The 12499-nt window shown below is 37.9% G+C and overlaps 1 protein-coding gene across 1 annotated transcript in view; it reads left to right on the forward strand.

The window, feature by feature from the left end:
- The window catches only part of TRPC4 (transient receptor potential cation channel subfamily C member 4), a 131864-nt gene that overhangs the window by 96752 nt on the left and 22613 nt on the right, over positions 1-12499 (forward strand). Inside the window, exon 5 of the mRNA XM_041407398.1 lies at positions 10216-10355. Coding sequence (XP_041263332.1) covers positions 10216-10355 — 140 coding nt within the window. The remainder of the gene's footprint in view (positions 1-10215; positions 10356-12499) is intronic.

A 12499-nucleotide genomic window follows, 5' to 3' on the forward strand; every position in this document is an offset into this window, starting at 1 on the left:
CAGTTAATTTTCCCACTTTTTTACCATCAAAAAATTATAAACTAATATAAAGCCTATTATCTTTATATATTACCTCCTTAGAAATAAATGCTACAATGCTGAGGAGGAGCAGGAGACTCTTCTGTGCTGTGCCATGCCCAGAGGAGATATTAGTATCTTTTCTCTCTGGCCTTCCAAAGTAGCAGGTGGTCAGTATCTATTCAGCTGTCACAGTATCCTGAGGCTAAAGGATAAAAAGAACAAATGCACAGCTAACACATAGACCTTGACATGCCTAAGTGGATTTTGTCATTAACCTGTCTTTCAGTAGAGCTGAAAGAAAGAGGCACAATTTGAGAAGGGTGAGAGCTAGTTTCTGTAGTAAAGGCAATTCAAAAATTTTGACCAGCTCCTTTCCAGAAAACACTCAGTGGGAAGAGGAAGAACCTCTAATGCCCTCAACCTCTGACACAGTTGTTTACTTAAGAAGATGTTTAAGTAACTCAGCATGCCAAAGCACTTGTTTGAAGAAGCCATTAACCCTGAGAATTATGGTGTTTAAGATGACTATCACTTCTAAAAGCAACATTAATATTTTCAGTATAGACTCATATGGCTGGATTATGCCTGCGCTGAACACGCCCTTCATCTGCAAGCAGTACAGGTCAAGTCAAGGGAGCCACTTCCATAAACAAAAGTTCATGAGCATGGATGAAGATCAATAAATTGACATAATTGGTTAAATAGCTTGTAGTCAGTCAGTCTAGACTGTGCTGTTCAGAAAAGCCGTGCCTTCCAATATCTCTTGCATCCAAATTGATGCATTTTGCACACTGATCTCTAGCGTTCCCTAACTAGCAGTTTCCTGTTCTAGTTTCACATTTTCTATGTTCAGCTTTCAGGCTTTGGTTGCTGTAGTGCCTTAGCCCAGCCAAATAATGAGGCCTGAGATTCGCCCATCATAATTGAAGGCAATTCATTTGCCACCTGATTTCCCCGTACCACAGAAGGAGACACACATCTCCACAGGACGTTCCAGCTCACAGCATGGAATGAAACATGTCTATTTCAGCTTTTTTGTTTGTATATTTAGGTCTTTTTCATGTCGTGTTTTTCTGTTTGGTTGCTTTTTGCTGAGGGGGTTGTTTTTGTTCATTTTGTTTTGATGGATTTTTGTTTGGTTGTTTTTTTCAGTGGTGGTGGTTGTTTTTCTAAAGGAATGAATCTCAGTCAAGCCCTGCTCTTTTCCGATTCACATACATCGAACTGTAGTCTAGTCATCTTTTAATAAACTAAATATTTTTCTTAAGTCCTTATCAATAAGCTAAGGTTTGTTTCCGGGCTGCAATTTAGTTTGTTGTCTCATCTCTTTAAACCATAAAATTGTGCAGTAGCCTTAAAGAGAGTAAATGAAGCACTCTTCAAGGGAGACTATATCTGAGGTACATAGATATACTTTTGTGTTTTCTGGATGGAAACAAAAAACATTTTGTTATTTAAGTCAAAACTAGTGTGGCTCTAGGGTTATAGTTCTTCTCTGAAACCTGCAACATGACCAAGTAAATACTTCCGCGGGAAAGGATATCCTGGAGCAGCAACTGCATGTCAAAACTATTCATATTTTAAACAATAGAATTTTTTTTTGGTTTTTTGTAGTTCAAATAGCTCTGGTTGTAATTTGCATTTTAATGCAATCTCTCTTATTATTCAGAGAGGAAGAAGAGCTCACTGTTGCAACTTTCTCATCAACATGAACTTCAGGACACAAATATTTCATGCAACTTAAGAAGTTTCAAGACTGTCCATAGTAACCTAAGCTCTCTAGTGAGCAAATAGTAATTAGCATTTGCCAACTACTATGTAATAGAAGGCTGATTGTGCATAATTAGCACATAATTAAAAGTGTCACTAGAGTAGGAGGCTCAGAGGAGAAACTTGTATTGGCCTACATTTCCATGGAGACTATCAACTTTACATTTTAAAAGTCTCTTGAGGAAACTTCTGCATTAATTTTGTCTTTACATGATTAGATGATTACACAAGTGATGCTCCAGTATGTGGTGATTATCTGTGGAACAGTAAGTCAGTGTTACAAGCTGTCATAACCTTAAGAAGTAGTTGTGGAAAAAATTCTCAGTAAGAAGAGTCAGAATCTCCTGTCCTTGCACTTAAACAAATAGCAAACAAGCTTTGGCTCATAAAGAAAATTAATTGTCATCTTATTACTGGCTGTTGGTTCACACTACAGAAACATAGGCCTATTTATTATACTTGAGAATCCATCACCATTGAAAAATGAACAGGAAAATCAAGAATATCATCTTGGGAAAAAAAGAAGGAGGAACAGCTTTTTCTATCATCATATTCCCCATTCAGTTGCTGTGTCCTCTGAGCATTATAGCAGTAATTCAGAGGGGAAATCCAACAAGACCCTACTTCACCCTCTGTGTGCCTTGACTGCAGCTCATGCAAGGATGTACATTTGTCATAGCTGGTCTTCTGTCCTAAACCATGGCCTCAAACCTAACAGTGACGGTACTAAGTGTCCTCACAGTGGCCATTTGCTTCACCAGCAAATGCTATGAAATTCAGAGGAGAAAGGCATCAACCAGAAAAATTTAATGGTCAGTAGTTGTGGTTAAAAAGCTCCCTGCCAGTTTTTCAGGGTGAATTTAGCAAAGGAGATTTTTTTTAGAGAAATTATTTGGATGAGTTTTTTGCTCTTTTATGGTCATATTTAAATGTTCTTTTTAATTGCATTGTTCAAAAGCCTGCCTGGAGCAGGAATACAGCCTTACTGTATCTCTTGAACAACTTGTTCCCCATCCTTTCTGTTGGAATTGTTTATACTATTGGAGTACATGAATCTATAGAGAATGTGGATGTTTGGGAACTGTACAAAATTGCAAACACTTGTGGTTAGCAAACTGCTGGCGGGATGTACAGTCTTGTCTGTCCTTAGCACAATGTGCATCCAAATTGATGGCAAACAAGACACTTCAGAATAATTGATCATAGAGGGGGCAAGTACAGTGTGCATCATCTTCTAAATTAGGTCAAGAAAGTGTTGTGTAAAAAATTAAACACTTAGTATGAACTGACATGTTTCAGGGAGCAGATATGGAGGGTAATATGGCTGGCAGGATGAAACAGTACATAACCAATAGTGACATATATAGCACAGAGGAGAAAAACAACCCCAGACAAAGCAGGACACAACTTTTTTTTAAGGAAGGATAATGCACATAATGACTGCAAAAGGCCATTAATTCCAAACTACTGCTAAACACAGGCTAACTGCAAAGACAGGTCACATTGTTCAGGTTCCTGTGCAGTCAGATTTTAATTTCCCCAAGGATGAATATTTCACAGCCTTTCTCTCACAGTGCCTGTGTCTAGCAACTGGAAAACTTTTTTCCTGATACTAGTAGCAATATCCCATGCCACAACATGCAACCAATATCTCTCAGCCTTCCAATGTGCACCTCTAGAACAAGTCTGGCTCCAGCTCTGTGGAACCAGCTATTTCAATAGTGGATGGCAACAGCATTACAGAATCACAGAACTTTCTGAGTTGGAAGGGACCCACAAGGACCATCTCCTAAGTGAATGGCCCATATAGGGATCAAACTTACAACCCTGTCAGTGTTAGTACCATGCTCTAATCAGCTCAGCTTTGAGACTGTTTGGCTCATGTTAGTGCTGTCTTCTTTAGCCTGAACAAAATCAGCTCCCTCAACCTCTTCTTATACATCAGGTGGTCCAGATCCCAATTACCTTGGTGTGCTTCTATTAAGTTCACTTCTGCCAGTTAATACCTCTTCTTTGCTAAGTATTCCAAAACTGGACTCAGTAATTAAATTACTTATTCAAACATCAGGAGAGCCACTTCTTCTTCAGAATGCCTGTATCTTGCCATAATATCATCTTTTACTCAATGACCTTAACTCAAGTTGAAAGTATTTAAGGTAAATATTTTCTATATAGACTATTTTATTTATTCTTTGGTTGTTGGTGATGTTGGCTGATATGTGGCTCTTTGTACTTCAAGACTTGGTCTAGAATGGTCTTGTTATTTTCAAAATGGAAGCCAAAGAAAAATGTTTTGTTTCTATTGTTAAAAAAAGGCCTTTTCCTTGGGAATTACTTTTAATTGTGCCTCTTGCCATGTCATTCTCACTTTTTTACCTGACCTAACACAGGACCCAGACACTGCACAGTTGTTCCCCTCACAAACAAGCATTTACCCATGGGAAAGCCAGAGGTGTGTGTTTGATTTTGTCCATGCTCTCTTGAAATAATTGTATTCTGTTAATAAAATACACCCCAGAGAGTGGAAGCCCCTGAATTATGCCAGGATGCCTCTTGTTACCTTCATATAACTTCAGCACAGATCATTTCATCAGCCCAGGTGTAAAACAGAAGAGCTTTATCAATCCTCATCAACACTCACTGAATTCCCTGGAAGGACTTTCCTTTGCTTCACTGAGCTTTAGATCATTAGCAGCTTGTCTCATTTCTTGTTTCCACGAAAAACTCTACATCACATAACAGAGCAAAGTTGATTTTGTTAGTTAAATAGTTTCACAGCCCAGAAAAAATATGTTCTCCAAGAAACATGCTAAAAGGCAGTTGTTGATCTTGGCATGAAAAGATTGACCCTGAGGAACTTCTTGCTTCCCATCACTTAATGATAAGGAACAAAAATAGCACAGAGCAACCAACCTTTTGTGGGAAAGGTAAGGCCAAAGTTATTAAGGGATCCACAAAACTTTTTGACCCCAAACATAGTTCAGGATATTGCCTTTCATATTTCTCTCTGATAAATTTTGATGTTATTGTTCACAGTGAGACTTTAACCACAATTATAATTATAAACCACAAAAGACAATGTTGTAGAGATGACATAAATCTTTGTGAATTTCCACAGTTGCTGGAAATTTTTTTTGCAGTTGCTCAAATTTCAGTACAACATAGGAATTTAGACAGGCTGTGTTAAGTTTTTTTCTTAGAACCTAAAACACCTCTGAATGGATTTCAGAGGGAAGTTATTTCTTTGTTTCTTCTGCATGAGACGAAGAGATGTGTTCCTTAAGAGCAAAATTACAGCTCTAGGTAGTTATAAAGGATCAAACAGGATAGAAACAAAATGTTTTCTATCCAGAAGTTGTCTTCCAGCACTAAAACGTACTCTGTTTAACTTATTTTACGATATGTGGGGTTTATTTCAGAAGAAACAGCTTTTTTTATTAATGTTCAGAAAATTTTGCTAAAAAAAAATGTTTAGTTTACAAATTCATTTCATTTCTCTGAATTCATTTTATCTGATCAATTTAGTTACTTTCTTGCTTCAGACAAACTGGACTTCAGTCAAATGGTTGCAAGTGATCAGCTTGCATGTATAATAATTCACAATGCTTTACAAAACCTCTCCATGGTGTCTGTCATTCCCAGGGCCCTATGTGGTCTGTGGGATTCCTGCCCTGAATTTATCTATTTCATCCTATTAAAACCATAGACATTTATAAAATTTTCCTCTGTCATTTCAGGCTGTTTCAAAATATCCATGCTGTTATTCCTCTTTTACTGCTCCAATATGTGGGTATAAACAATGCGGCAAGTATTTGAAAGTCTTACCCTCAACTTTTTAATTAAAATTCTTGATTAATGAGGTGGAAGAGCTGCATAATGTTTATAATTTCCTTGTAAGTGGCGATAAATTATAACAGCATGGAATGGATAGGTGAGGATCTAAGAGGCAGGTGTTAAATCTGACTGGTGTGAAGAGATAGGAAAGACACAGTTAGAGCAAAGAGACAAACAAAATATAGCAAAGAATATCCAGCTAAAATAGTGAAATCTGCTCTGAGTGGAATTATTTCAGCTAAATGCAGGCATCTGGAAGTTAGACATCTGTTTTAATTAAGCCTGATCCTCCATGGCTTCCTTTTCAGCCAGTGGGAAGACTGACACACCTGCAGATGACAGGATTATTGCTTTCGAGATTCTTGTTTCCTCCCAGGGAGCTAAAGATGGCTTTGGTCAAACAACTTGTCCCCAACCTGACTGCCTAAAACGCTCTTGCTTTTAGGTCTGCTCCCTGTCTTTGGCTGGTTTCTCTTAGCAGTTTTTCCCCAATACCTGTGTGCAGGCTGGCAGTGTCCCCTCTGTTTTGTTGAGATGTCAGCTTTCTTGCTGCTGAAAGTGTAGTTCTGACATGAGCTCTGTCAGTTTGCAGCAATGTTGCTGCTTTGGCACATTAATAATCAGGCTGTGCCTGGACTCTCTATCTCTTTCCTACCTGTAGAAGTGCCTCTGCTAGACAGTCTTTTCACTGCATATCTTCTATCATGTCAGGTCATGGTTGTAAATGCCCTAAAGACTCCTTTCACAATAAAATCAGGTACTATCCAGCTATCCATTAGTCTTCCAAGTAGAAAAGTGTACAAGGTCACAGAGATAATTCTTCTCTGATCTCTGGATGTGTTTTTCTTTAAAAAAAAAAAAAAAAAAAAAAATCCAACCAAAAAACCCCCATACATTTTCCAAGTCTTTTCCTGATTCTCCCAATTAATGTAACCAAAGAAAATTGGCATTACCTCCAGAGACTGTGGAGGTAACAGTGGTCTGACTTCTTTCCCCCGGACACTTCCTTCTTGTAAAAGATACAGTTCTGTTCTCCAAAAAATTTCAAGGCCTCTGGCTGCCATAAATTAAACCTAAACAGCACAGCTGGGAATCCCTGAGGTTTGCTCTTCTGAATACCTTCATCATGTAAGCTCACCAGGCCTTAGAGAAATCTTCTGCCTTGTGTAAAGGCTCTGGGATTTCAGAGTACACTTTTCTAGGATAGCCCTTCAAGCACACTTGGGAGGATTTAGAGAACTCTAGAGAGTCCAGTTCTTCCAGCATTCATTGCTCCAGGTGATCCCTGCTAAGAATCCCTAGTCAGGGAGACCTGGTGAGTGCAAAGACTGATCACAGCTGTCATGGTAAGGGCTGCCCTAGAATTGTGAATCTGAGCAATCAGACTTAGGACATGATAGGTACCAAGATTTGCTTTCAAAAATGCATGTGTGGGCAGCTCTCCTGAGCATATGTGGGCCGTGTGTCTTTCACAAACGTAGAATCCATCTGTCCATCAGCGTAGTTTCAAGTTCTCTGCAGTCACGTAGGATCTCACTAACTGTATTTATATATTGAGTTTGTACTTAGATGCTTTGGCTGGCAAGAAGAGCAAACTATGACATCTCTCTTACAACCAGCAAAAATATGGGGTTTACAGTTTTCCATTACTATTTGCTTAAAAAGAACATGCATCAGAATGAACATAAAAGTTGTCTTGAAACAAAAATAAAATTTAGAACCACTACCTTTAAAATATCAAAGTATACTCAGAACCTTCAGCTGCCAAATGACTTCCAAATTGCTGGTAACTTGGATTAATTGTGTTTCTAATTCAAAATGATCAAATTTATAACTCATATACTCTCTTCACTATTTTATAATAGGTCAGTGTTTCTCTGTTAATGTCAACTTTAAAATTACATTTCATTTTCTGAAGCCCAGGAAGTGCTTGGAAAAACAGTCTGGCTTTTCACTCACAGAACAGATCAAGTGCAGCAGCATTAGTCAGCATTTCTTTTTCAATCTGTACATAATCCCATTACATTTTAGGCAGTGCTGCCAAAGCATACAATACTGAGCAACAGTCTTACATAGAACAGCCCCACTGCAGTCTGTGTCAGTTCACATTTTTGGCTGATTGTGAACCATAGAATATCTTGGCAGAAGACTTCAATTAACATAAATCCTCTTGTTAAAGCATTCATCTTATTTTGCACCCAACCTGTTACTGCTATCTTTTCAAAGCATATTTTAAAGACATTCCTTAACTCTAATGAGTCACAAAAAAGTTTATTTAATTCTATGAATGTGTGTATTGATTTCTGCAAAGTCTTTTTATTTGGGGATCTTCTGTCAATGAAGCTGTTTGCTTTCTGTGCCATGGCAGTCTTGCCAATGTCAAGATCCTGTGACTTTTAAGTGAAAATTTCTTACGTGAAAAAGAGCAAGGCACTGTTGTGCGACACTGAGACTTAGGGGCCATATCTGTATTACATAGACTTCGGAGCCTGGAGCCAGGTCTTCTCCTGCACTGGTGATTTTTATGTGCTATAATGCAGGTGGAGCAGCAGTGATTCAGAGCAGTGTCTGAAATGTGAAGGGGATATAGCAGCACACAGAGCAGCTGCTTTTATGACCCGATGATGGCAAGGTCTTAACAAGTTATGCCCAAAAGGCAGTGAAAGAGCAAGCAGGGACAATTTGCAAGTTCATGGACTGTGTGATGAAGGTTGGAGAGGACTGTGGAGAGAAGGGGGAGGGAGATCTGCTGTCATCACGTTCATACTGCGTGTCACAAGTGACCGGGTCTTTGAAGAGTAAGTGATTAAATCATTTCACTGGCTGAAATGGACAGGCATGCAGGAGCCTGCCCTGGTAGCTTTGTGAAGGTGTGTTGCCTTTGTGATGGCACTTGGGCAGGTAACAGCAGTGCACCAGGGTGTGCTGTTAGAGGATATTGACGCCTGCCATGCAGTCATGTTCAGCTGTTCTGTCACTGCTACGCAGCGCAGTTGATTGCATCTTTAAAATAAGTGTTCACTTTGTAACAGTGCTATATTTTCTGGGTTAGTTTTATCTGAAGCACTACAGATAGAGTTGCAGTCAGCCTGTCTAGGTGGTTGTAGGCAGGCAGTAAAATGGGCCTATTCCACTTTCCCGTCTACAGTTCCCAGCGAGGTCCTTCCTCAGAGGGCATTGCCCCAGGTCTGCAGAATGCTGAAATGGTGATGGCAGCATGACTGAAAATTAATCTTGTGAAAATAAAAATTGCTGGATCAATCAGATGATTCAGATGCTCCTGAGGCTTGTGATTATTGGTGATGACACACAGAAACAAGATGGGTGTCTGAGGTTTGATGGTGAAGTTAGTGAGGAAGGGGACTTTTCCTTTTGAAAACATTCAGGACACAGAAAAACTAAGGTAATACACTAGGAAATTAAATTGTAATAACCTACCTCAAAAACCTACCTGGCACAAACAAGAGTAGGCCAGAGATTACTTCATACAGATCATGTTTGAGAAAAATCACAAGTTTTCCATCCAGTCAACCAGAAGACCCACTGCGACAAAATGTTAAAGTTTAAATTAAGCTTATAGTAAGGAAATGCAGAACTCTATAGGCCCCTGCACGAAATCTGTTTATCATTTTCTAAAAGAGCAGGTTAAAAAAAGTCATGTTGAATTTACTGTAACTCAACATCAGTATATGAGAGATTGGCATTATTTCTGCCTTTCTAATGAGCACAAAGTAAGAAATTCCTACAAGAAATAATTAACTGGGAAAATTAAAAGTTGTAATGGTATTGTTATCAAAAAATCTGTAGATAATAACGTGAAATGTGCATCTAAATGTACTGTGTTGTCTTATTAACATATTATACAGTTATGTGGAGTATCTTCTTCAGAGTGGTTTTAATTTTTATAGCATTAAAGACTCCCCACACAGTTGTCTCTGAAGCTGTTAAACCAAGTTCATGTCAGACAACTTGCAAGATTTTCCACTTGGATTGAATATTTCTGTTTCACTGTGTCTAGCACAATGTGTGCTCTGCACACCTGAAAACAGTTTCAATTCCTTCATGTCCCAAAGGAAGGTGTCAACAAAAGACTTTCTTCTGGAGACACTACTCTTTCATATGGAAAAGGGAGACTTTAGCTCAGCATTGACAATAACAATAGAAATTCTCTTTCTTATTGTGTGGATTCCATTCAAAATAAATTGTGTTGGACTGACCTGCAGTCATAAATTTTCCAGTCTGAAATACATTGCATCAGTTGCCAAGGACTGAGTTGACACTGGTAACTTATTTTAAGACCCTTTTCATACTTTTTAGGATACAATGAGAAAGAGATACAGTGAGAAGAAAACCAAAGGAATTGTCCTTGTAGAAGCAGATATTTTTGTGGGGGTTTTGTGTGACAAATTAATTCTTGAAATAGTGAAAAGATGAAATTTCACCTATCTAGATGTGTAAATTTGAACACTTATCCACCTTCCTTTACACTAGATGTAAGGAGAATAAATCTATCATGAGTTAAGTGTCTAGGATATTCAGAGTCTTTTTTAACTTAGTATTCATGCCTAATGAATTATGTTCTATTTACAGGTTTTATCTGGGGTGAAATTAAACAGATGTGGGATGGTGGACTACAGGACTACATTCATGATTGGTGGAACCTCATGGATTTTGTAATGAACTCCTTGTACCTGGCAACAATCTCCTTGAAAATCGTTGCATTTTCAAAGGTAAACTGTAAAAAAAAAAATCAGCAACATTTTAAAGATAAATTAAATCAGTCTTCTTCAATCTTTTATCTGTGTTTGGAGGTCCTGAGGCTTAGCAATTCTAAAGATGTATGATGTGTTCTGTGAATCTTCTGCAGCAATGACAGGAAACTAGACAAGTATAAGAGCAAACAAAATATTGGGTTTTATGTTTTTTTCCTTCTTGGCCTTGGCAATCTTTTCTTATTTTGTCCTGAACTGTCATACTGTTAAATTCTTGAGAAATGAAAATTACCTGTAATATTTTATAATGCTTGCCTTTTATGTTAATCCTTGATTTTTAGGTGAGAAATTATTGCCCCTAAGACAATTTTACACAACTTTCAGACAGGTCTACTGCCAAAAAATGTAGTCAAAATTAGTGGTGGGAACTAAACAGTAAGATTTTAATTTCTTTTTAAAATTTATTGTAAGTGCAACATAAAAAAGTATAACTGAATGAGATAAAATGAGACTGGGTATGTTCATTTTTACATTATTTTCATGGACTTGATGTGAAAGTCTTATATTTCCTCTGTTTTAAGAATCTTCCAGCAGAACAGCCCTTCTTTCCAAAGGCAGAGAACATGTTGTGTGGACATTTTGTATGTGTTCCACATGAATATATAATATGAGAGAAATTCCTCATAAAATGAGATATTTTGAATAGCAAATGTTCTCAAGTGCAAGGAAACCAGATATGAAAGGAAATTAAAGCATTTTTTAGCATTTATCATAGAGTTCTTATCACATCCATGTAGAGATAAGCCCATTTTTACTGGCCACGGGGATCAGCATTGTACTTCAGCTTTTTCAAGTTCCCTGCTGTGAGCGATAATTTACAGTTGCAATACTACTACTCTGTGTGCATGGAAGGAGAGTCCCTCCTCTGCCAAGATACTTTTGACTGGGACAAGGAGAGAGCCATCAAGTAGCCAGTGATGACTTCCTCTCCTCAAACAGCAGCTGTTCTTGCTGCAGCCCTGCCACAGGCAGAGAGGAGCATAGGAACTCTAATTTATATCATCTTGTGTCTGGTCACAAAGGTTCGTGTGTCAGCCAGTCAGGAGCAGGGATGAACAAAGACCCCCGGGTCATGTGTTGACACATCAGCCTTCTTTGACAAAAGGTTTCTGACATGCTGGATCTCTGGCTGCAAACCTTTGGAAGTCTTACTCGAAGAAATTTGGAGCCTGAAAGACAAAGGTGCTCTAAAGAGTGGTGAACTGTCATTTAAAAGCTAATGAAATGCCTTTTTTCAAACAAAGATGCCTTATAATAAAGTGACTAGAAAATAAATAGTCATTTCACTGTCCCTTGAAACAAAGCACACTATTTTAAAGTTCATTTAAAATAGATGTTTCCAAAGCATTGGAGATGGCCAGTTATTCAGTTCAGAATAATATTGATTAGAAGACATTATAATCCTTTCATCTCTGAAATGGCTTCTGCTTACAGTAGTCAGATTCCAAGGTGACAGTATCTGGGATAATATGCATCCATTACTTTCCAAATTAGTGTGTATGTTTTAATCATAATGAATACAGTGCTTACAAAAGCTGTGCTAGTCAACTGAAACACATGATGAAGCAATGAACAGAGGCATATAAGTGTGATTTAATACCCTGCCACATTCCTTCCAATGCCTACAACAGAGTTCCTTGCCACTATGCCAGATGAGATTGAGAGGATGCCAAATGTAACCAGTGTGTTTTAATGTGAAGCTTTTATTTTCTTTTCCTAAGCATTGTGAGTCAGGTTTTTATAAGTTACATCTCTTCTGTCTTTATTGAACCAAATATATAAGGTCAGCTCTTAGATTTATTTTATCTTCTATGGATCAGTTCCAGCCACCCAAAAAAACATTTTAACCAACTCCCTTGAATAAAATTATGAGTGTCTCCATGCTACTCTCCTGTGTGATAAATATTCCCAGAGTAAAATATAGTGTTTATTGCCCATTTAAGGCTCTTACTGATGCAGTAGTTAAGTAGATGGATATTATCTAGAGTAGCTGATGGGGTAATGTAAAATTCACCAAAGCATATCATTTCAGGATGAGAGAACTGATAAGATAAATCAAGGTAACTGGTTTCATTGCCAGTATTCAAATAAAATAAGGACAT

Source organism: Onychostruthus taczanowskii, unplaced genomic scaffold, assembly GCF_017590055.1.
Source record: "Onychostruthus taczanowskii isolate IOZ18803 unplaced genomic scaffold, ASM1759005v1 scaffold26, whole genome shotgun sequence".
NCBI classification, from domain to species: domain Eukaryota; kingdom Metazoa; phylum Chordata; class Aves; order Passeriformes; family Passeridae; genus Onychostruthus; species Onychostruthus taczanowskii.